The 25,563-nt window shown below is 46.0% G+C and overlaps 1 protein-coding gene across 3 annotated transcripts in view; it reads left to right on the top strand.

Annotated features, from left to right (window-relative positions):
* PLXNA4 (plexin A4) overlaps window positions 1-25,563 on the top strand; it is a 424,069-nt gene that overhangs the window by 354,015 nt on the left and 44,491 nt on the right. For all 3 annotated transcript variants that reach the window (XM_079303970.1, XM_079303969.1, XM_079303971.1), the window contains 8 exons: window positions 1,675-1,826; window positions 2,839-2,956; window positions 8,183-8,319; window positions 9,934-10,101; window positions 16,375-16,468; window positions 17,305-17,544; window positions 18,486-18,632; window positions 24,041-24,275. In XM_079303970.1, coding sequence (XP_079160096.1) covers window positions 1,675-1,826; window positions 2,839-2,956; window positions 8,183-8,319; window positions 9,934-10,101; window positions 16,375-16,468; window positions 17,305-17,544; window positions 18,486-18,632; window positions 24,041-24,275 — 1,291 coding nt within the window. The remainder of the gene's footprint in view (window positions 1-1,674; window positions 1,827-2,838; window positions 2,957-8,182; window positions 8,320-9,933; window positions 10,102-16,374; window positions 16,469-17,304; window positions 17,545-18,485; window positions 18,633-24,040; window positions 24,276-25,563) is intronic.

Raw genomic sequence — 25,563 nt, 5'->3', positions numbered from 1 at the left:
TAGTAACACCTTTCTCTTGGTTGGATCTATGGCAGAGCTATGAAACAGAATGAAAAAATCTTCCATGTGATCCTGGGAGAATCCCAGGCCCTCCTGATTTAAGGAAGTAAGTGGGTTGTAAGGAAACAAGTGGGTTTTGGAGCTGGCCTTTACATATTAAATATTGCCCAGGGAAGTATTCAGTGGTACTCTGTTGGCTTTGCTCTGGAAGTTTCCTGTTGATGCTTTTTGAGTCACAGCAGAAATTTTTTGAAATCTTGTGCTTTAGACAGGTTTCCATTTCCCTTTCCCTTCCCCTTCCCCTTTCTTTTTTCTTCCCTAGAAAACCACCACAAATACCTCCTGGTTCCCTGTAGAGTCAGAGATAAATCACACTCACTGAGGAGCTGGTTCATGACACCTAAAATTAATATCCTAAACTTAATATCCTAAAATTAAATATCCCCTAGAGGTGCCTGGCTCTCTCTCCTTTTATAAAAGGTGGGCCTTCTGAAAATCACCCTTTGGGTGGGAATTACACCAGCCCTGGTGCCAGGCTGGGTGCTGGGAAGTGTCAGTGCCAGGCCAACTGCTCCTGCAGGGCATTGCTGCCAGCCCCAGATTCCCACCTGGCAGAGCCAGGGGCAGGTGGGTATGGACCTGAGACAGGGAATTCCCCTTTGCTCAGTGCAGGGAGAGCTGTGCCAGTGCTGGCAGATGGCAGCCATGGCATCCTGAGTGAGCAGCAGGGAGTGAGGGAAGTGTTTGAACCCCTCTCAAAAGGGCAGTGGCATGGCAAAGTGGTCACGGTGAGGAACTGGAAGGGCAGAATGGAGATAATTAAGGGTCAGCCCTGTGATTCTGGTGTTGTTCCAATGCTCAGGAGACAGTTCCAGGGCTGATTCCCACCTGGCTCTGGACAAGGGTGATGGAGCAAGACCCTGTGAGGGTCTGGTGCAGGGCCAGGCTGGGATGCAAGCACCATTCCAGCAGCCCCCAGGTTGGTTGGGATGGTTGCTGGTCCCATGCTGAGGCTCAGAGGCTCCACAGATGATCTGTCCAAGATCCCTGGCTGCCCTTGCAATGGCCCCAGCTCTCCCAGGAGGGAAACTGGAGCTCTTTCAGGAAGAGGTGTTGGCACAGAGCAGCTGCTGCTGCTGTCTCAGTCACCATCCACCTCCTGCACACCTAACCCAACACCCTGTTCCTGCTGTGGCTTGGCTGTTTTTATTCCAGGTGGACATTTTCAGCTGAATTTCTGATGCATGACCATTACCTACCTCCAGAAGAGAACAAAAAATTCATGTGCTTTAGGCTGGGAATTTAGGATTTCAAGTGACTGGCTCAACCCATTATGTCCTTGTCTTGCTCTTATTCCCATTTCTCTCCACTGTGTCCCTCTCCTGCCTTTCCATGGCTCACATCCACACAGTGCTGCAGCTCCACAAATCACTGCTCCTACCTAGAAAAAAATAAAATTTCTACTCACCTCTATGTTTTGCAAGTAGATAAATGAGAGTAAATGAGGTCTGGGGTAGAATTTTGCATACTCTGAGTACCTGAAGTAGGTTGGTTCTGTCAACATTAATAATTATAAACGTCCCTAGTGATCCCCAAAAGTTGTCTATTCTTTCACCAGAGAGGATTCTGGTGCCTGGCTTGATTGTCCTCCTTTCTCTTGGCTTGTTTCCCCAGATCAACCCTGTGACAGGCCCTCGTGAGGGAGGCACCAGAGTGACCATTCGTGGGGAGAACCTGGGGCTGGAATTCCGGGATATCGCGTCCCACGTCAAGGTGGCCGGCGTGGAGTGCAAGCCACTGGTGGAAGGGTACATCCCAGCAGAGCAGTAAGTGGGGTGTGTGGCACAGCAAAGGCCACAGCACACCTAATGGCATTCCTACCTGTAGGGCCTCCCAAGGTGTTGTGTTTTTCTGGGATATTTTTTCTTTTATTTATAAATATATATATATACGCAAACAATGGGATGGGAATGCTGGAGCAGCTGTCTCAAAGCTTTATTCCATCACAATCAGTCTCATTTTACACAGGAGATGGAACAGCTTCAGCTGCTAACAACAGCAGACTTGAGTTCTCTTTGTTACAAAATCTTCTAACAACTTTCTGGCCAATGGTATAATATTAAAAGCTGACAAGCATTTGCTTAGGCCAGTTAATAAAGCTGCATGTACATCTTGCTTTGAACAATGCTTGTTTGTAATAGCTTAAAACCATGGATAAAGCTTCACTATTAAGCTTACATATTTCTACTCTCTTGTTTAACATATTTTCCTGAGCCTGTCTCCACACAGCTTACAGCCCTATTGTTTCTTGTCCTTGCATCTTCAGCATTCTTGCATTTTTCCATCCTGAAATTTGCTTTCACACAGCTTTCTGAGAGTTCTATACCTTTTCTGTTTCCCACACCAAGGAATCCATTCCAATCTGGGAACTGAGGGATGGATGAGGCCGTTCCTCACATACAGCTCAGGATAATCCATTTATTTAATAATCCAGTTATTACTGTGTTTGGATTGCATATTTAGATGATCCTCATGGCAAATGCCCTGAAGTTATCCTGGTTTTCACCAAGCAGGCACCACAAGGTGTTCAATTCCAGTTTGGAAGGCAGCAATCCTAAAAGGCTTCTTGCTAAATGCAGGAGTGATCATTAAACCTTAGAGCTGCCTCCACCATACCAGGATTTTTTAATTCACAATTTGGATTCTGGATGGGACAGAAGAGGGTGGGTTTATCTACACTCCATCCCCCAGCACTGTGGGCTCTTTGCTCCAATTCCATTTTACCAGCACCACCAAACCATCCCTCAAACTCTGCTCCTGGTTGTTTTTTCTCCTCAGGATCGTGTGTGAGATGGGGGAGGCCAAGCCCAGCCAGCACGCTGGATTTGTGGAAATCTGCGTGGCTGAGTGCAAGCCAGAGTTCATGGCCAGGTCTTCTCAGCTCTACTACTTCATGGTAAGTTCCTGGAAAAAGTTCTCCTTGGCCCTGAACACCTTGGCCTTGGTCCTCTTTGCTCCCTCTGTCCATTGTCCTTTGCCACACTGAGCCTCTGAGCTTTTCTCTGCTGTTCTGGGTGCACCAAATTGTTCATTCCACTTCCTTTCAACATCTTGTTCCTAGCAAAAATAGCTAGTCTAATTAAAGTTTTAACAGCCTAATAATAGTCCAGATTATTAGTCCAGTTACAGTTCCATACAGTTCCAAATTAATACAGAAAATTCTCATTAATAGTTAAAAGTGCTGTACTGGAAAGGAAAAAAAGAGCTAAAAAAGGGGAAAAATCCATTAGTATCTTATTTTTTGAAGGGTGTGATGCTCCTGATACCAATTACCTTTGTCTGGAGCCACCAGTGTCCTCCAGAGGAAACTTGGGGGTTGGCACTACTCATTACAACCCTGGGATCTTCAGCAGTATGAGTGTGATGGAATCAGCTGGGTTTCTTTCTCCTCCCTCTTGGATTCCCCAGGTGTTTATTGATCCCATCCACACCAGGAGCACTGGGATCAGGACAGACCCAGCTCAGGCTGCTGGTGAGCTCTAGGATGGAGCTCAGTGCTGGTGGGCAACTGTTTTGGATGCTCCATGATGAAATGAGAGCCACCTGCAAGCTTCAAGTGCAAACACATGTTGTACACTCAACCTGTGCTTTTTTTCCTCCCTTCTGATGATGTTCCTTGTCCGAGAGACCTGATTATTCCTCTAAGGCCCCTTGCTGGGGACATGCAAGAATTGTCTGGCCTTGATCTGTTCAGATCTGTGCAGGTTCAAGATGAGAGGGTCCCTTTGTTCCCATCAAAAGCTCCTGACTCTTGCAAGAGAATGGGTCTCTTCTGAAATGATTCTCATGCTTGAGCATTTCTTTATGGTAAAGGGAACTCGTAATGAATGCAAATCTCTTGGATTCCCCCCTCAAGCTACAGAAATTTCTCTGTATTTTCCGATGTCACTCAGGTGTCGCGGCGGCGGGGGCAGAGAAACACCTTGAGAGAAAACCCCTACCAGGCAGCCAGAAGGGCTCTTTCCAGGACATTACACTTCATCCTGTCACCTTTTGCCACTCCTGGAATGACTGTCTGGTTCTGATCACCCGTGTCCATCTGTGACAGCTTTTCCCTCCGCTTGCCAGGGCGAGCGTGGAGCCACCAGGGTTTTCTCTGCTGAACACCTCACTACCTTTGTGCTAGACACAAAAAAAACCCCAAAATACAGCCACTCTCCAGCCTGCCCATCATATCCCCTCTCCTGTGTCCCCTGCTTTAGCAGTGGGAGCTGTGGTTTTTTGATTTTTCTGCCAGGAGGGCAGAGAAGCTGCTGCAGGAATCTCAACGTGCCTTGGCATCCTGCAGTGGTGTGTGGCAGCTTGAAGGGAAAGAAGATGTTTGAAAACCAAGGAAGGGCATCAGCTGGGAGATAAATGTCACTTCCTGACTCATAGCAAATCTTCTGGAAAATTGCTTTTCGAGAGGTTTGAAGAAAAACTTGGTCAAAGTGGGACAATTGGTTCAGCATTTCAATGTTTTGTAAGAATTCAAAGAGATGATGGGTTGGACTCAACAGAGTATTTAATTTCAGTGTTTTAAGAAAGAGGTGGCTTAGTTTCAAGATGCCAGAATAGTTCTTCTCCACCTTTCTAACTAGAACTTTTAAATTCAAATAGCTGCTCATTTGTTTTAAACTCATTTGTGATCAAAACCTGCAAACTGCATTAGAAAGTACAATAAGCCAAGAGGGAAACAAAGCTGAAATGAAATTTATGATGATCTAAATGAAATATATTTTTCACAGTTATTCATTTTCTTGCTGTGATTATTGCCCCAGTCTTTCAATGAAAAAAAATATTATATTCACTTCTCAATTTGGGTGCTGAAGAAAGTTTACTTTTATTCTGGCTTTAGATGAAAATATTGTGTCTCAGTGCAGGTGCTGTGGGCTGCTCTACATTTCTTCTGAGTCTGCTCCTAAAATCCTTGTTTGGGAGGGCATTTCCCATCCATCCTTTCATCTTTTCCCTTCTTGCTGCTACTGTGGATCTTCTAGAAAGGCAGCCCAGGTGTGTTTGAGTCACATCTTGCTCTTCCTGTGCTCCCAGGAGGAATGGAAGGGGAGCCAAGGTCTTGATAAGTTTCATGGAGGGAAGTTTAGACCCAGCTCTCATGGTTCTTCTCTGTGGAAAAACCTGTGTGTAGGAGATGCTGGAGGAAAGAAAGGATTGGGGAGCTGAGGAAAGTAGGTAAAATCCTAGGAAATGCACAAAATTTCCACTCCTCCTTCCCTCGTTGTCACTCTCCAGCCCATCACTGATCCACAAAACCCTCTTTGCATTTTCCACGAGTTTTGCTGTGACTGTGCTGTGCCATATTCAACAAGGCCACTGTGGGTAATTAAGGGTTGATCACAACTGTGAAAACTGAGCCACAAACCCATTTTTAAGATTGTCCCCAGACACAGCAGTGATTTTCCAAGGAGCATTCCTGGTGTGGCTGTGGCTGCTTTATCCATCCCAAGGAGAAGGCAGGGAACCTACCCAGGGTGGGACAAAGGTCTTTAACTCAAATGTTCCTCTTTGATTTTTGAATCAGATACTGCTGCAGTGCTGCTGTGCTTTGAGTACCAAGTTGGCCATTCCAACCCATTTTCCTTCAGGTGGGAGTTCCCCTCCCAGCATCATCCATCAGCAGGAATTTGCACTGGTGGGGGTGTCCATCAATAAGGGAGTTGCCATCAGGGCTTGAGATGGTGCCCAGAGCATAAAGGAGAAGTATTGAAGTGCATCCTTTACATTTCCATACTCTTCCTGCAGTTTTTATGCCATTAAAAGAGAATGCTAGAGAATATTCCCAGAAAATCACACTCCAAGGCTTGGAGAATGGCTGGAAATGGCTCAGTGGAAAAGGACCTGGTTGACAGTGGCTGAACATGAGGCCAGGTGTGTCCAGGTGGCCAAGCAGCCAATGGCACCTGGATTGTGTCAGGAATAGTGTGGCCAGCAGGACCAGGGAAGGGGGATCAGGGGGGACCTTGTGGCTCTGCACAACTCCCTGACAGGAGGGGACAGCCCCAGGCCAGGCTCTGCTGCAGGGAACAGGGACAGGAGGAGAGGAAATGGGCTCAGGCTGGGCCAGGGGAGGTTTAGATTGGATTTTAGGTGAAATTTCTTGATGAAAATGCTGCCAAGCACTGGCACAGGCTGCCCATGGAAGTGGTGGAATCATTGTCCCTGGTTCTTGGAGAGGTGCTTTACTGTTGGCTTTGGCAGTGCTGGGTTAATGCTCGGACTTGCTGATCCTAGGAGGTCTTTTCCAACCTCAAAAATTCCATTATTCTAAATATAAAACCAGCTTCCAAACCATCAGGTGAAAACCAGCCAGGTTTAAACACAAAAAGTGCCCAGCTCTGACAATAAATCCTTCTACAGAGCCGTAAGTCTGATTTTCATGTTCTGCCCTCTCTCCAAGAGCTGCATTTAGAATAGGAGCAGAATGGAAAAATGGAAATCTTGCCGCTGTTTTTCAAAATGATTAAACCAGAGGGGCCAGGGAACAGAGGTGGCTCTGTGTGTGTGAGAGTGGGAGCTGTGGTGTGTGTCAGGTGGTTTTATAAACATGGATTAATGGTCTCCAAAGCTCAATAAGGTGACTGCATGATGTACCTGCTCGCTCAGAGGAGCTGAGAGCTTCAAGCACTTGTGTCATCATTCTTAAAGAGAGGGGGAAAGAAATAATCTTCATTTAAATGCATATAGTAGCTTTTCACTTGGGACTGAATGGAAAGTTTTTCTATTAAAATGCAAATGAAAGAATAAACTGTAACTCCAAATTTCTCCCTGAATATTGATGTCTCCTCTCTGCATTGTGGTAACAGGGTGATCTGTGCCTTCAGAGCACGAGTATTTTATCTTGATTTGGGGAAGAAGTGAGAGTAGCAGGTAGGAAAAAGAGGTTTGAGATTTGGGGCCTCTAAAGGAATTGTTCCCCTCTTTGATATATTAACACAGCTCTGTGTTAGGCTGGGAAAAGAGGCTCAGAAGATCAGCAAGAAAAGGGAAAAAGTGTTCAAGTGGGCAGTGCTGCTTTTTGGCTGTGGCATTTCAGAGGACACCTGGGCAGGAGCACCACCACCATGTGTCAGTGCAGGACAGCTCCAGGCTGCCTCAACATCCCAGTCAGATAAGAGAAAGATTTAGGGTCACATATGGGCATTTTGCACCAGGGAAGGTTCAGACTGGACATCAGTAGGATTTTTTTTCATGGAAAGGATTGTTGAACATCGAAATTGCACCAGGAGGGGATGGAGTCCCATCCCTAGAGGTGTTCAAAGAACAGCTGGATGTGCTCTGTTCTGGCTGTCAAGAAGGGGATTGATGATCTTGGAGGTCTTTTCCAACCTCTGTGATTCTGGGATCCTATGTGGAACAAACTCAGATGTTCTGCTGAGCCACAGCTCTCCTCCATCCAAGGGGGGAATGGATTTCCACTGCCAGAGGGCAGGTTTAGATTGAATATTGGGAAGGAATTGTTGCCTGTGAGGGTGGTGAGGACAAAGAAGCTGGGCCTCATCCCTGAAGGTGTCCAAGGCCAGGCTGGATGAGGCTTGGAGCAGCCTGGGACAGTGGAAGGCGTCAGGAGGTTGGAATGAGAGGATCTTTAAGATCCCTTCCAACCCAAACCATTCTGTGGAGAATCAAAAAAGTTGAGCGATCTTTTCAAAACCAATTTTCATCATTTGTGAGTCCTGCAGTTTGGAGGTGCAGATTCCCCATTAAGATCCAATCAAAGCAGTTCACTGCCTGAGTTATCCTGCAGAGCTGGAGTTGTGTGACAGCAAAAAGACCCCTGAGCTGTGCCAAACAAGCAGTGGGGATGAGAGATCGTGACCCAAGGTGCTCCAGGCATGGATGTGTCTTTGCAGGAGTATTTCTGAGTGGGCACAAGGGCAGGTCACATTTTGGAGGGGTGAGAACAGGCTGGGGTTGGGTCTGAACTCATCCCACCAAACCTGGTGTTCGAGCAGAGTGTCTCTGACAGGGCTGGTGTCACCCCAGGCTCTGTCACCAGCCAGAAGACACGGCCAATTCTGGAAGTCCTGATTAATCCTTGGGGATGCCTCCCTCTCTCTAACAGGAGAGGGAAGGTCCCTCTGCTCCTCTGCTGTGTCTCCAGCACCTCCCTTTGCCTCCACAGACCCTGACTCTGTCTGACCTGAAGCCGAAGCGAGGACCAGTGTCGGGTGGCACCCAGGTGACAATCACAGGCAACAACCTCAACGCTGGCAGCAATGTCATTGTGACCTTTGGGCGACAGCCCTGCCTCTTCTACAGGTACAGACCAGCCCTTCCTGCTGCCCCTGCCTGAGTAGGAAGGATTAAATGCCAATTAAAGGCAGGAAACTTCTCCTGCAGCCCTGGCACCTTGTCCTTCAGGTGCCTCCTTTGCTCATGGCAATGTCTCTGCTGCAACAGGACTTGTGCATTCTGCACCATGCACAGCCTTGCTGGCCATGTTCTGGGGAGAGAAAATAGGATTTATTTCATTGTTTTTGACTGGTATTTGATGTGCTTTTTCCCGTGGCCTCTTGTCAAATTTCAGTACAATTCTCCACGGTCCTGTGCTCTGCTACTTGCTCTGGGAGTGCATCGTTTAAAAGATTCATTTTCATGTCCCTGCTTTAGTAGAGGTGACAAAGAAAATCTGACAACATGGGTTTGAAGTACTAAACCACCTCCCTTTTATCCCAGAATAGTCCTGCAGCGCTAAGAAATGGATGATTTGCAACATTTTAGCTCTGTGTTGGCTCCTGCTCAATGGCACTTCAGAGGCTTAATGTCAGTGTTACCTGCTGGATGTTCCCTGATCCCTGTGAGAATGAGCCTGAATCCCATTCCCAGGGGCTCCCACAGCTCACAACTACCCAGGGCAACACATTTTGCTGCCAGTAGTGATGGGGGCTGAAGATGAAGTTGGCACATTCTTCCCAAATATGTCCTTGGCAGAAGAAGAGCTCATTCACAGGAGACCTGGGAGCGCTGCCCTGGGGCAATGCCCTTCTCTCTGCTGGCTGTGGGGATCCTCTTTAGCAGCCTGTCACGACTGTGGAGTCACCCAGCATCCAAAATCCAGCAGGGTGAAGTCACAGCCTGTGATTTGAGATGCCAAGTGGGAGCCACAGCTGCTTGGAGATGCTCGCTGGGGACTGGGGAATTTTAGGAGGGATGGAGAGCTGTTTTTTGGGGGAATTTAGAGGGCACCTGGAGGGTGCAGCCATTGAAGTCACTTCCAGCCCCATTTTGGGGGTATAAGATGAGGCTGTAGCACAAATTACAGGACTGGGAAGACTGAGAATGTTTAGTGCCTGGATTTTTGACTCATTTTGAAAGGAATGCAGAGCTGGAGTTGGTTTTGAGCCCTGCTAAAAAGGAAAGGTTTATGCAGAATCCTTTTTAAATATAATCATAAAATGCTTCCCACTGTATTAGCACATCCAAAGGTCCCAGGCACGCTGCAAATTGCACTTAAACAAGACTTACAGTCCTAATGCAAAGTAAACTTTATGATCCCAGACTGCAAAGCTGAGGTGCAAACACCCCTTTTATGAGCTGCTGCTGCACATGTCTGCAGGCAGGAAGGAAACATCCATCAAATATTTAATCACAGAGAAATAATTCTGGAGAGAGGCCTGGTTTGGACTGCCCTTGGGGTTCAGATTTTACTCTGAGTCCTGAGAGATGAGGGCTCTTGTGGTTTTATTTAAACTAGAGAAAAGGCAATGCCACTTCCCCAGGCACTGCTACAGGAACTAAGTGGTTCACACCGAGTTTCACCTCTTCAGTGCACAGGTTTGGTTCACAGGAGATGAGAATAAATAACTGGGCTCTTTATGGCACCATTTTGGTTTTGGTAGCACCTGGTTCACATTTATTTTCTCCTCCTCCCAGGAGATCCACCAAGCACATTGTCTGTAACACCACAGCCTCCTATGAAGGCTTTGAGAAGGTGAAGGTGTCTGTGAGAGTGGACAAGGCCAAGATCCACCAGGAGCTGCACTATGAATATGTAGAGGATCCCACCATCCTGAGGATTGAGCCTGAGTGGAGCATCTTCAGGTGAGTATCCCTCAGAGGGGATCCCTTCTCTCAATTCCCTTTTTTTTTTTTAAAGGAGCACTGCTATGTAACTTTGGTCCTTGGTGTAGAAAACTGATTTCCAAGCATTGTGTCCATCAAGAATTTGTGCAGAGAGACTTCCCAGAGCCAATAGATTCCTTGGGATGGATTAGAGTGAATTGATACTGAATTATCAGTGTTTTTAAATATATGTTATAAATATAAAAAAACATATTAAAGTATATATACATATACCTACATATATATAGGTATATATGTGTGTATATGTATATATTTTTATGTATAAATATATATGTATACTTATATATATTGTAAATATATATATAGGTTTATTTCAGAACAATTTGGTGGCAGGGGAAAGCATCTACATAGCCATTATTGTTATTATCTCTAGCAATATGAAAATAATATAAAAGCCTAAAAACATCACATAAGAAAATGCTCAAGAAAGAAAAGGAAAGGATGGGAGCAGAAAGATTGCACCACTCACAGGCTCCACAAAAAACCTGGTCACTGCAATTTCAGTGTTGGTTGAAGTGATGGTTACAGAGTGGATCCATCAGATGATAAGGACCATCTCAAAAAAATGATGAAGAAAACCCCCCAAAACACAAACTCTGTTGGGTTTATATTCAGGTTCAGCAGGGAGTTTCCCATTGGATGATGGAAAATTGTGGATCAGGGACACCTGGATGATGGAACGTGATGGTTCATGAGTTTTTGACACCTTCTAAATGGATACAGCTGCTTCTTGCACCAGCCCAGTTGGCTCCAGGATGTCCCATCATGGCCCAGCAGCAGACTGAACCCTTCAGGCTCTGTGTCAATGTCCCAGCACTGGGCAGGGGAGTTATCACAGACAAAATTCCACCTCCCAGGGTTTGCCTCTTCCCTTATCTGGTCCAACAGCAGCTGCAGCCTGAGCTGGGCTGTGCTGGCCCCTGGGTGGGTGCTTTGCTCATGGGCAGCTTGCCCTGAGGTTTGAGCCACCAATATCCCTTCTAGTATCACGTTCTTCTGCTTAGACCTGGGAGGACTGGACAACAGTATCACATTTTTCTTACCCCAATTTCCCTCCAGACTCCAAATTCTGTTTGTAGCTGTATTTGGGGAGGGGTGCCTTTGGTGTCACAGCTGCTTCTTTGCAGTTTGATGCAGTGGCCAGGAACCTTTCCATGATTTCAGCAATATTTAAGCCCATGAACCATTTCATTCTCTCACAGTTTGCAAGCTGCAATTCCTACATTTCCCACAGCCCTCTTGGACATGAAATTCCTACATTTCCCACAGCCCTTTTGGACTTGATGCCTCAGGACTGAGCACTGCCTGTTTGGCCAGGGTGCCTGAAAGCCCCAGGGCTCTGTCCTGAGATGAAACACAATGGGAACCCTGCTCCCTGCCCTTTTCAGGAGCCTTTCTCCTCGTTAGAATCCCTTTTTCTCTTGATGCTGCTTTGGTGAATTCATAGGGTTCACGTGAAGGTGCCTGAGAGCAATGTTTGCCCTGGTTGTGGAAGGCATCAAAGTAATAACCAGACTCTTAGAAGCCTGGAGAAATGACCTCAGAAAGAGAGAAATTGGTCATTAAATGCACTGATTTTTCCTTGAAAAGATAAAAAATAAAAAATCTTAGTGTCCCCTCATTCATCCACAGCTGCTCTCTGCTTCCCTGTCAAACTGGACTGATTGGAGTCCCTGGGGATTAGCAGCAGGGCTTGTAAATCCCCCCAGTTCAGCTCCCATCCCAAAGATGGTTTCACAAATCAATTAGTGCCTTTAATTACGGGGAGGGAATTTACTGATTTAGCCAGATTGAGTCTTTGCACTTTGGGCTTGAAGCTTTAATGTTGGGATTTTCCATGTGGGGCTTTTATTTTCAGTCAGAGTCCAGGTTATCAGTGAAATGAGAAATCCCTTATAAAGTGAGCTCAGTGCTGCTTTAAAAGTGGTTTCTTTGCTGAAGCTGCCAGACACAGGTGAAGGAGCAGCCAAGGAAATGCCTCAGGTGTGTTGGCAAAGTTTTGCTCAGCCTGGAGGTGCAGGGACTGTGTGTCCCATGGCTGGATGGATGGCATCTCCCACCCCAAATCCCAGGATAATGGAAATAAGGGTGAAGTCCTTGTTTAGGGAGTACTAGATTATTTGTGGGTGTGTAGCTGCTGGGATGGATGGCTGGGACTGCACCTGTCTCATCACTCATGGAATTTTTGGGTACAACCTCCTTCTTTGCTTTTCTTCATCTGAAATTCAGGACCATCAAATTAAAGATTAAGAGATGCCCATTTTAACCAGTTTCATCCTCCTGCTGAAGCACTTTTGAGTCACTCCAAAGGTGCACAGCCCTGGAGAGAGAAGATGGAATATCCAGGATTACCACAGGGGTTTGGGGTGTCAGGGGTAGTTTTAGGTGCTGTAACTGTGGGGCTGATTGCCACTAAACCAGCTTTGCTAAAACAGTGAATGAATGTACCAAGCCTGGCTTAAAAACCTTTTCAGGGGCTATTTTTCAAGACAATAAAGAAAAGATCACTGCTAATTTACTTTCATAGCCAGAAAAAAAAAAAAAAAAAAGTCACGCTGGGCTGGCAAGTAAATAAAATTTTATGAGGCTCCATTAATACTTTTGATCTGGGTTTGATTTGAGCTACATCCAGCAATTACCTGAGTCTGCAGGCAGAAAATGATATCAGGGTCTTTTGGGACAATAAACAGTTAAATTCTGAGAGCTTTTGGCACCTCTGTTATTTTGCTGGGCAGCAGCAGGTCTCCAGGCTCTGCTCCCACCTGGCTGAGCATCCAGACACAGCCACAAATGCCAATTGCTGGTAATTTTAAAGACAAGAAACTGTTTTATTTACTTTATTTTCAAGCCAGAGAGGGTTTGGGGGTGGTTTTAAGTCTTCAACAAACAAAAAACTGCTTTACCTTTTTTCTTTCTCTGGTCAGGTGTTGTGGCTGTGTTTATTACCTGTGGTCTGAGCCTGCAAGCTCAGATTCCAACCCAAACAGAGGATTTTTAATATGTGGGTTTTAAACTGTGTGCACAGGTTTGGTTGATTAAATAAAAGGATTTGTGTTTATATAGACATAAATACCTGTAGGTGTGTTCACACACTGGATTTTTGTGGATCACGTAAAAATTTCAGGCAAGTAAAGATATAAAATCCTTTCTACTTTGAATCAGCAGAGATTAATTATATCAGTAATTATATTATTATTAAGTTGTGTAACAATAGCAATAAAAGTATTTTTTATTATTTATATAAAAGCTCACAGGCAAAATTCAGAAGATCCAGGACAGTGAAGAAAGAACAATTTGGTTCATACAATTCCGGGTTTTGAAGAATGAGCTGTCCCTGGATGATGTCAGGAATCTTTACAGGGAAGCTGAATTTTGGGGAGAGGGTATATTTTTTCTGTAAGAGAGGGAAGAGAAAATCTCTTGTAAGCATTGTGTGACTTCAGCAGGATCCCTTGTGCATTCAAAAAAAAACTCATCCAGTTCTTATGGAAATAGCAAAATGTGAGTTTGCCCTGTAAAATTTCCCATTAGCAATTTCCTGTAATAGCTGACGATTTCAGAGAGAAAAATCTTGAGATACTCTGCAAAACTCAAGGTCAAATGTTGCCCTAAGCCTGGACCAGTTTTTGAGTGAAAGGCCATGAGGAGAGGTGTCCCAGGAGTACCAGCTGGAAGATGTGGTTGTGCCAGTTCTCTTTGGATAAACCCAAACTGTTTGGTGCATCAATTGGGTGCCACTGGAGGGGCTGGAGCTGAGCTCACCCAAACCTGGCAGCTATTCTGTGTGTCTCTGCATTCATTCCTGCCTCCCCAGCTGATTAATAATGGAAGAAAAATGAAGAGCACTGAGAACAAAGGTCAGAAATGGGGGAGATTTGTTGCCTCCTTCCTCACAGGGTGTTTATTCTCTGGTGTTTTCTCATTTATAATGCACATGCTTCACCTTTCCTGCACGTGCAGCTTTACCTGGAGGCAGGAAAGGGATTCTGAGCTTTCTTTTCACAATCCCATTGATTTCCACATGGCCTCCCCTTCCCAGCAGGAAATAAACTGCATCCTGGACAGTTTCCAAAGGGAGTTATAGGAGCAGGTGCTGAAGCTGCTGAGAGCACTCCTCATGCTGGGAAACCCTCAGAGATGGGGCTGTGATGTCTGAAATAGCTGCTGATGCCATTTCCTCCTCCTGTCCTGGCTGTGTGAGCCCTGACAGGTGAAGATTTTGTGTTCTTGGGTAACTCAGCCCTGGATCTTTTGTGTCCTTGGGTAACTTTTCTCCTTTCAGCCCTGGATCACTCTGCACCCACCTCATGCTCACCCTGACAGATCAGAGCTGCTTTAATTTGGGATGGACAAAGCTGCTTGTGGTGAACCCTTCTCCTTAATGTGGTGTTCACAGCCAACCTTGAGAACCTTGGGAATGGTTCTACAGTTTCCTTCCTCCTTCTCCTACATTCCCTGAAGTCCCACAGTTTCTGGCTGCAGCTGGAAGAGGCAGGGGGAAAGAGAGAAGGATGTTTCTGAGAAAAGGGGGAAAGAGAGAAGGATGTATCTGAGAAAAGGGGAAAGGAGAGAAGAGTTTTTCTGAGAGCTGTTTCCTTGTGGTGACAGTGACTGCAGAAAGTGATCAGGGCTCCATTACATCTCCCCATAAAAGTGAGAAAATCCTCCAGATGCCTGTGGGCTGTGGCTTGTGGGAGTTGGCTTTGTCAGGAAATTTGCCTTTGAGCAAGGGGACACAGAGGTTGGAAATCTCTGTTGGTGTTGGATCCTGTTCTTCCACATGGAAACCAGGCCAGTGCCTGATGCACACCAAAGCTGAAGACTTTGGCTCAATTTATTTGAATTTCTGCAGGGCTGGGTTTCCTGGTGGCACCACAGAGTTCACTGAAGTGGCACTGTCATAGTCAGGGTGAGGTTTGATAGTAGGTTACACATGGGGCTATAAATCTGTCCTGGTTTGAAGGACAGGTGTCTGCCAATAAAGGCAGGAGCTTCTCTTTGAAATGGAGAATAGAAACCCCCTCACTCCAAATTATTATCATTTTGAAATTAAGGGACTCTCAGGCAAAGAGATATGGGAATTGGGAATAACAGTTCTTCACTAGGAAAATTCAAATAGCAATGCAGTATTACACAGAACAATCCCAACCCTGCCAGAGTCAGAATCCAAGCTGGCACAGTCAGTCAGTCAGGGTGGTGGCACAGTCCCATTCCATGGTGCTGCATCCTCCTGCAGGGGCAGATGTGGCTCAGCTGGAGCAGTGCTCCTGGAGAAGGTGCAGTTTCCTCTGAAGCTCCAGGGATGATGTGCAAGGCTCTGGTTTTCCTCTGGAATGCAGTGGGAAGAAGGTGCCTTGGTGTCCCAAATGTCAGTTTTTCTCTGGGTGGGAAAGGCTTGGCTCCTGCCCTGGCTGGAGCATCTCCCAGTGGGATGATGGAATTTTCTCAGCCATGCCCTGGGACTCAGTGGCCATGAACAGGAGATATCTCCTGGAGGGAGGATGGGCTGTGGGAAGATAAAGATGATTGCCCAGCTGGTTTAAAGATGCCCATGAGCAGATAATGTGTGCCAGGAGATCAGGGGCACTGCCCCAGCTGGGACAGAACACACATTGCTGGCCACATCCTGTATGGCAACCCAAGACAAGAGCTCAACCCCAAATCCTCCAGAGCTGTTTCCATGGGTCTGTGTCTGTGAGGGCATTTTGGGTTGGAACAGCTCCCAGGGAATGGGCACAGCCCCAAGGCTGCCAGAGCTCCAGGGCTGTTTGGACACCACTCCCAGGGAGACACAGGGTGGGATTGTTGGGGTGTCTCTGCAGGACCAGGAGCTGGACTGGATGATCCTTATGTGTTCCAATTCAGAATATTTTATAGTTCTTTGGCTGATTGAGGTGGTGTAGGAAATGGAGCCTGTGGACCATTTTAAAGACCCTGTGATAAATCTCCACTGTTCTCATCCCCAAAGCTTGCTGAAACCTGACAATGAGAACCACCCAGAGGCTGCCTGACATGGCAGTTTTAGCAATCATTTGTCTTTACTTATTTCTCCCCTTATGAATTAATAAAAAATTATTTGTTTTGTTCTTCCTTCCCTCTCCATGGGACAGCAAGACATTGTCAGACACCTTGCAACCAACATTTAGGAGCACAGATCACCCATCCGTGCTGTGATGAGTCCTGACATCTATTAGCTGGGTTCATCCTTTAATTCCATTTCTTATTCTCCAGTGGCAACACTCCCATTGCTGTGTGGGGAACTCACCTGGACCTCATCCAAAACCCCCAGATCCGGGCAAAGCACGGTGGAAAGGAGCATGTCAATGTGAGTATGGCTGCAGAGCTGGGCAGGGGACATGCCCAGGGACTGGCTGACTCCTCTGGAGCTTGAAATCTCCTATTGCATCCCAAAAAAGAGGGCATGATTTGTTTCCCAAGGTATTATCTCATCCCTGAAGGACATGCACAAAAAGGGTTTTGGCAGGGCTGGAACCAAACTTCAGGGTTTTCTGAGACCTTCACCTTTGTCTTTGCTTCTCCAGCCTGCTGGGATTCATTTCAGGTAACCTGATATCCAAACTGGAATCCTGAGCACAACTGAGCATGCACTGCAGAAACACTTGGAAAAACAACCAGAGTGTGAGACCAAGGTGGCAGCGAGGTTTTGACTAATCTGTGCTGTGCAAAAAATAAGGGAAGAAACTCGTGTTTCCAGAAGGAAACTAAGTCAGGGAAAGATGCTGGTGCTGGCAACAGAGGCTGAGCTCTCTCAATAGGCACAGCAGGCCCTGCTGAAGTGCAAACTGCTCCTCAGCAAGGTTTTCCTAATCCCTGCCCAGCCTTGGCTGTGTCATGGGGAAGGTTTGGAAGCAGTGGAGCACCAGCCTGTCCCAGGATAACCATGGGAGTCTGTTCCTCCCTCTCCCTGAGAGGCAAAGGAAGGGTGGGGGCATTTCCCATAAACACTCCTTGTGTTGGGTTTCTTTCCCCAGAACTGTGAGGTGCAGAACAGCACAGAGATGACCTGCCAGGGTCCCTATTTCCCATAAACACTTGTTTTGGGGTTTTTTCCCCAGAACTGTGAGTTGCAGAACAGCACAGAGATGACCTGCCAGGGTCCCTATTTCCCCTAAACACTCATTTTTGTTTTTTTTTCCCCAGAACTGTGAGGTGCAGAACAGCACAGAGATGACCTGCCAGGCCCCAGCACTGGCTGTGGACCCCAATCACCAGTCTGAGCTCGCTGAGCGCCCTGAGGAGTTTGGCTTCATCCTTGACAATGTTCAGTCCCTGCTGATCCTCAACAAAACCAACTTCACCTACTACCCCAACCCCATCTTCGAGGTTTTCAATCCCTCAGGGATCCTGGAGCTGAAGCCTGGAAGTCCCATCATCCTGAAGGTGAGATGGGGACCCGGGACTTGGTGTGGAAGGACAAACAAATTCTGCCTCTTGTCTCTCTGTGCCTACCATAAATTATCCTGATTGCACCCCAGAAATTTCCCCCACTCCTTGCCCCTTATGGAACTATATCAGAGTCACCACCAGCAAACACCAAGCACTGCCCAGACCCATAACTAAAAATTATAAACTCCTGTGTGCAGCCTAAACTTGTACCCACTGCTGTTCACCAGAGAACATCTTTTACCCTTGCAGTGTGGCTGACAGTGAAATACCCAACTCTGTTTTCCTTTCTTGTGCATTCAAGACCTTTCTCTCAACCTTGTTTAAACCCACACCAGTTCTTTGCCATTTCTGCAAACTTCACAGCAATACAGAGAAGGAATTTCATGATGCAGCATTTCTGTATTGCTATTTTTACATGGTGGATATGCAAAGGAATTATTTTACCTGCAGATGCTTTTTGCATGTTTGGAAAGGGGTCTGACTTTTCTGACAATGTTTAGTGAGGGTTTTATTGTGCAGGACTTTTTGGATGGAACATTTCTCGTTCACTTGCAGAGAGGGAGGAGCAGGTCAGGTCACTGTGACTGCTTTGAGTCTGTCACTCCTGCTGCTCTCTGCATGAGTTTCTAAATTGGCTTTTCCTCTCTGTGTGAGCAAATGGTGAACTACAAATGACATAATAGAATCATGTTTGGGTTGGAAGGGACCTTAAAGACCATATCATTCCAACCCCCTGCCATGGGCAGGGACACTTTCCACTAGACCAGGTTGCTCCAAGCCCCATCCAACCTGGTCTGGAGCAGTGTTAGGAATCACTATCCACACCTAAAAAATACTACACCAACACTTGTATCCCAGGAATGAACCAGAGGGGGGAAAAACTCTTCCCTGATGTTTATTTGGTTATTTTGGGGTGTGATGTTCCTTCTGTGCAGGGCAGGAATCTGATCCCACCGGTGGCAGGAGGCAATGCCAAACTGAACTACACAGTCCTGGTGGGTGAGAAGCCTTGTGCAGTGACAGTGTCAGATGTGCAGCTCCTCTGTGAGTCCCCAAACCTCATTGGAAGGCACAAGGTGATGGTAAGTGATGCCTGACCCTCAGCCTCTGCTCCCTGGGTGGCTTGGGAGGGCTGAAGAGGTGGCAGAGGGCTCCAAGGGGTTTGCATCACTGTTTGCCCTCCCAGAAACATCAGGGACCCTTTTTGGTGTAATATTCTCATCAAGGGTAGCTTGGAGAAGTGGAATAGTGGAAAAATGACCTGGAGATCTTTGTGGACACAGACTCTCCCAGTAGGAGAGTTTGCCTCTCTTCTGTTTTTGTATGGGCTGTGTGAACCCTGGATGCTCACGTGGCATCATGTGTAGCATGTTCCTGCATGAAATTGTTAAATTCAGCTTAGTCTCCATCACTTTGTTGACAGGATGGTGACTAAAATTTGCCTTTATGTAGGAGAGAAAAAAAAAAAAAAAAAAGATGTGGACAATAGTGTGACTAGACTTCAGAGTTTTGGCTCCTATAAAACTTAGTGTGCTCCTGCAAATCCTTCCTGGAACCTGTGAAGAATGAACCTGGTGATTGCATCAGAGGGAGCTTCTCCTCCTCCCACCGTTTATTTATTTACTCCTTTTTTTACTTTCCTCTCAATAATTTGAATTCCTTGATGCTGGTGCCTGATAAGCATCATATCAACAAACACCCTGGAGTTGTACCAAGCTGTGGGTGGGAACAACAAAAGCTGATAAGTGACACCAGTGTTTCTCATTCCTTGAGAACTGCTCTTCTGTTGCACCCCCCCAAAGCTGTGTCTGTCACATATTAACTTATTTATTTCAGTGCAATGAGACTCAGAGTTTGATCTTAAAAAAAAGATTTTTCTGGGAACTTTTAGGAAGCAGAGTTCATGATGACCATTTTGGGTCTTGTTTGTGGCTGCTGCTGGGATCCCTTGTAGTGGCTACTTAACTTCTCTGTGCCAAAGTTTGTCATCTGGAAAATAGAGGTAATAATCCTTTCCAGCCATGCAAATACACCGTGACTCTCGATTCATTGCAAAGCACATTAAGACTCTCCAAGAGGAGCAATAATGAAATGAGAGATTTTCTCTGTGTGAAAACCAAAGCTTTTGAGCACGGCAATAAATGTTCCCTGTCATTTTCATGGATATGATTAAACATATGGTTAGTCAGAGATGGACAAAGCCAGTCCTGGGGAGAGCAAACTCAAAGCCAGGTGAGCAATAATCAACCCCTGGGGATCCAGGATGAGGGACATCTGGCCAGGCTGTACTAATTGGGAAAACTGCCCTGCTCCTGCAGCTTGGGAGAGTTTAAGTGAACACAAAGATTTAAAAAAGAAAAATCTCTTTTTGAGGTTGCTGGTCAAATGAGGGATATTGCAGGGAAACTGGGAAGATGATGGAGGTGCTCAAGGATGGGCTTTGCATCTGGAATCAGAGCTGAAAAAAAGATAACTGATAGTAGTTCCTCCTCCTGATTCTGCCAAACATTTACTGTCTGACCTTGAGGAAATTGTTGAACAAATCTTTTCTTGCAAAGTGAGGTGGCCATGAGCTGAGAGGGAGCCATGGGAGTGAATTAACTGGTTCAACACAGAGATTATTTCTAAGTGAAGGATCAGTGGCAATGACACACGATGTCAACATGCTTTTGATCTGGCTCAGCTGTCTTTTACACAGTGACAGAGTTAAGTATTTGGAAAAAAACAGCAAAGAAATAAAAGGCCTGGGCGATGGCTAAAAAGAAGATTGACTAAAACTCAGAGGAAAGTTTTGTCCAAGGAAAAAGAGATGTGAGGAGGATCCATGAGTGGCTGTGCCAGAGAAGGTCTGCAGGGAAGATGTAGAATACATCTGAAGGGCTGCTGGTACCTAACACAGTCTGGAACATACACCAGACTCTGTATAATGAATGGAGAGATGGTCAAATGCAGCAGCTGAAGTTTAGGGTGTGATTCATCTCATCCTTAAAGGGATAATTTTATTTGGCCAGGACAAATTTGCACCAGGAAAGACATTCTTTCAGAACTGCTGAACTCCTATAGGTGGCCACCAAGAGTTTGTTGAAAAAAACAGGCTCAGACATAGAGCTAATTTAGAACATTTCACTAAAATTCATGATTAATAGTGTTTAAAAATGGCCAGTTTGTTGTTGTTTGATGGGTTCAAGGTCAATCTTCTGGAAGGTAAAAACAGCTTCCTCCAGAGCCACTCAGTGGATTGAGAAGTGAAGCAGGGCTAGATGTGCACATTTTCTTGTGTTTTAAAAGCTCACAATAACACTGCAGCCTTTCTTCTTCAAGAGCCAGCTTCCCTCAGATCATGGCAGCTTCACTTGTGGATGGTGAGACCTTCCCAGTGATGAAACCACCTTTAAAGGGGAACACACTGGGCCCAACTTTGAACACCTGCTTTTTGGAGCTTAGATCCCTTCATCATTAATGGAAAGGAATGGGAACTTCCACTGAATGAAACGTCTCATCCCAGTGTCAAAGGTGCCAGAAGCAGCTCACATAAATCACAGCCTGAAAGTGGCTTTTCTCTTTGTTGACTCTGGAATCATGCTGCAGTGTCTAACTCAGAATATTTGCTGAGAGAAATCCCACCCATGGAGACAGGCGGTTCTTCCAGCTTTGAGGATGGATCTGCACTGGGATTTGGGATTGGGGTTGTTTGAGTCTAGTCTGATATTCCTTGAATGGACTCATCTGAACTGCATGGCTTGGAGAAAGAGAAATTGAAAAAGATTTCATCTATTTATTGATCCACTGACAGGAAGGAAAGCATGAGAGATGAGAGAAAATTTTGCTGGGAGGATTTGGGACAATGGTCTAGGGCAAAAGGAAACAACTTCCAGTGCATGGATTAGGATGTGATTTTGGCAGTTGAGCAGGCCACATTCTAAAAACAAACCTCAGGATTTGTAAGTGAGCTGGATCTTGTATTTTGAAATGGATGAAAAATCTCATTACTGCTGCATCCCCCTCTGCATGTCTGAGGTCCCTTGGCCACTGAAAATGCTCTACAAGCCATCAGTGCCATGGTAGCAATTGATTATCTTGAAACTATTACCTGAACAGATGAGTTCAGGATTAGTTTTGTTTTTCATCATGGACATTTCCTCTCTCTAGACCCCATCCCAAAATGGCATGAGAGCATCTTGTGGATGGAAATCAGCTGTTTTCAGACATTCACTTTGGCCTTGTCCATGACATAAGGGCTGTAGTTGTGTCTCTTTGGCCAGGACCCACTGAGAAACAGCCTACACCTTCTCCCCTGAGGCTGCAATGGGACTGAATAACTTCTAGGAGATGCTAAAGTCACTGAGATTCGTGCCCCCAGAAAGGATTGGGGTAGAGAGCACCTGGGAAAATTAATTCATTAATGATTCTGCTCTGTAGTCACTCCTGCTGGCTCCAGCTGGGCCAGTTTCCTCCTCCTGCAGCCTAGAGGGGAAACCTGAGTAGGTGCCTGAGCTGAGATGTGGGAAACCCAGGGATTAATAAATGTCCAGGCTGGCTGGAGATTAACTGAGAGCCAGTGGGATGCAGGACAAGGCTGAACACCAGGCTGGGGTGTGGATATGTGAGGAAGAACTCCTAAAAATGGAGGAAGAAAACAGTTTAATTCCACACTGCAGTGGTCCCAGGTGCAATGGGAGTGGGAAACACTCAGCCCTGGGGTTGAGAGCATTCCTGCCTGGCAGCAAGAGTTTTCCCTTTGTGCAGGGCCAGCTGTGCCTCTGTGACACAGCTCAGCTGGGGTGAAGGGATGGGGCTCATCATCCTTCCAGCTCTTTGCATGGCATCTTCCCAGCTTGCTGCTGATCTACAACCAGCATTCCCAAACCACAACACAGCCCTAAAAGCCTTTTTGTACTTCAGACTGATCAGCAGAGCTTTTCTCCCACCACTCAAGCCTTGCCTACTCTACAAATAGCTTTGACAGCCTTGTAGTAGCCTGAAGCCAGCAGAATTCCGTGGGATTCCTGTTGGGAGTGGTGCTCACATTGTAAAAAAAGGGCTCTAAGGCACTTGCTTCAGCAGAACATGTGTTGGGCTTGCAGAAGAACTTTCAGGGTTCCTTTCTGGTTGTTAAAACCAAGGCCCCATCACAGCAGCTTTTTCCAGAGGCTGGAAGCATCTCTGGGAACCTCTGGAAGTACATGGAGAGCAAAAAGCTGTGTTCAACTCCTACTGCTGAGCATCTGCAGTCACCCTGGCAATGTGTGGCTAACACAGGGGCTGTAAAAAGAGTGGGCCAGGTTTTGTGGGGTTTGTGGTGGATTTTCACTGCTCCAGAGGCTTCCAAGTACAGTTTGATCTGGTGGGAGAGTCAAAAGAAAGTAGTGACTCTGATTTCTGCAGTCCCACTGGATCAGGAATTCTCTGCCCCATTGTGGGGTTAGGACCCACCAGACCATACCTTGACCTCAGTGTTCCGTGTGTGTGTATTTTGGGACTAAGTGACATCAGTGGCCCATATAAAACATCAGGATGGGGAATGGAAAATCCAGAATGAAATCCAAACTGATGTGGAGGAGTTATGACTGATGACTTGTCTCACCACAAGTCTTTTTGTGGTTGTGTTTGTGGTGATTGCCAACAGAGGTGAGTCTGTCTGGCATTTCAAGTGTTTTTAAGCTGTTCCACATCCAAATCCTTCCCCTCTTGGCTAGGGAGACAAGGGGATGTCACCACTCATGCTCAGCCAGGATGATGACAGAGTTCCTCTGCCTGCTTGACAGTTTCAGGTTCTTGACCCCCAGTGCTCTAAGGCACCAACTCCAAGCTCTTGGCTCCAACTTTGTCAGGTTATTTTAAATAGGCAAAGCAGCTAATAGTTGAAAAGGTTATTTATTGCAAAACACATCTTACTACAAAGCACATCAGTCTCAAAAGGAAAAAGCAAAAAGCAATAGCAAAGCAAAGCAATGGCAAGAGCAAATGGTTAAAAGCCCTGGCAAAAGCCAAAGGCTAAAAGCACCAACTCTCCCCAATACAAACTCTTATATAGGATTTTTCCAACAAGCTAAGATACAAACTTGGACCCCCACTCCTTAACCTATTAGAATTCCAGTTTCTTAGCACACCAGGTTACATATACAACTACTCTGACAACCTGTCTTGTTCTATCTGAAAAATGTAAGCAATATTCTTACTACAGCTCTATTATGACTAAGTCCTGTTTACCACTCTGGGCCTGGAGCCTTCACTGAAGATATCAGTGTGTTTCAACCTTCACTAGAACTCACTCTACTACTGTGGCATTTGAAACCTTTCACTTACTAAAAGCATTAGAACTCATCCTAAAATTACTGACTTATTTCTACTTAAATGTCCATGTGTGAGTGGCTTATTATACTTCAATCCATCCTTTAATTCAATCCCTGCACTCTGATTTCTCTCCGAGTTTTTCAGAGAGACCCCTGACTCCCTGACTCCAACATCTCTCTGCTGCTTTCCCCTCCAGGCTCGTGTAGGAGGGATGGAGTTCTCCCCAGGGATGGTGTACATCTCCCCAGACAGCCCCCTCAGCTTGCCAGCCATCGTCAGCATCGCGGTGGCCGGGGGGCTGCTCATCATCTTCATCGTGGCCGTGCTGATCGCCTACAAGCGCAAATCCAGGGAGAGCGACCTCACCCTCAAGCGCCTGCAGATGCAGATGGACAACCTGGAGTCCAGGGTGGCCCTGGAGTGCAAAGAAGGTAGGATGGGGAGGGTAGGTGTTTTGGTTTGGAGGATAGGTGTCTGCCAATAAAGGCTGAAGCTTCTCTTTGAAATGGAGAATGTAAACTTCCCTCCCTCCCAATTATTATTATAATTTTGAAATTAAGGGACTCTCAGGCAAAGAGATGAGAATTAGAAATAACAGTTCTTTACTAAGAAAATTCCAATAGCAATGCAGTATTACACAGAACAATCCCAACCCTGCCAGAGTCAGAATCCAAGCTGGCACAGTCAGTCAGTCAGGGTGGTGGCACAGTCCCATTCCATGGTGCTGCATCCTCCTGCAGGGGCAGATGTGGCTCAGCTGGAGCAGTGCTCCTGGAGAAGGTGCAGTTTCCTCTGAAGCTCCAGGGATGATGTGCAAGGCTCTGGTTTTCCTCTGGAATGCAGTGGGAAGAAGGTGCCTTGGTGTCCAAAATGTCAGTTTTTCTCTGGGTAGGAAAGGCTTGGCTCCTGCCCTGGCTGGAGCATCTCCCAGTGGGATGATGGAATTTTATCAGCCATGCCCTGGGACTCAGTGGCCATGAACAGGAGATATCTCCTGGAGGGAGGATGGGCTGTGGGAAGATAAAGATGATTGCCCAGCTGGTTTAAAGATGCCCATGAGCAGATAATGTGTGCCAGGAGATCAGGGGCACTGCCCCAGCTGGTTTATCAGATGGGGACAGAACACACATGGCTGCCACATCAATCCAACACAGCAGGATAACAGTTTTGGTAGAAGGGAGACATCCACTCATGTTGGAACCATAAAGTCTGGGAGTTTTGAGCTTTCTGTGCTTTCTGACATTGACCCCCCCAATAGAACACTGTTCTTGACTTCAGGCCTTGGAGAAAGCTCCCACTTTTCAGTGATGAAGTTAAAATCACTGGTGTATAGTTAGGATAAAAGTATGTGATTTCACTTGGTGAAGGGTTTGGATGTGATGTTTTAAAATATAGTAATAGGTATGGGACAAAATGGAAGTTCTTGGGTGTTGTCTCTTTTTTCCTTCTTGTTCCTTTTTCTTTTAAGTGGTACTTTTTAAATTGGTTAGAAAGTGCCACAGTACGAGTCACAAGTGTTTGGTTATTAAGTCAAAAATATAAATAATATAGATATTAGCTTTTAATTAAATAGTTAAGCTTAAAAAAACCTTGTAACTAACTAAATTCAGATCCATTTTCTCCCTTTTAGCTTAATAGCTAGAGGTGCTAAAGAACTCTGTTCTTTAAATAAAATTTATTAAACAACCAAGCCCAAACAAAAAATCCATCTCTCAAGCA

The sequence above is a fragment of the Erithacus rubecula genome (assembly GCF_903797595.1).
Source record: "Erithacus rubecula genome assembly, chromosome: 4".
NCBI classification, from domain to species: Eukaryota; Metazoa; Chordata; class Aves; order Passeriformes; family Muscicapidae; genus Erithacus; species Erithacus rubecula.
The sequence above is the reverse complement of the archived record's forward strand: the minus strand, read 5'-3'. Positions and strand labels throughout refer to the sequence as shown.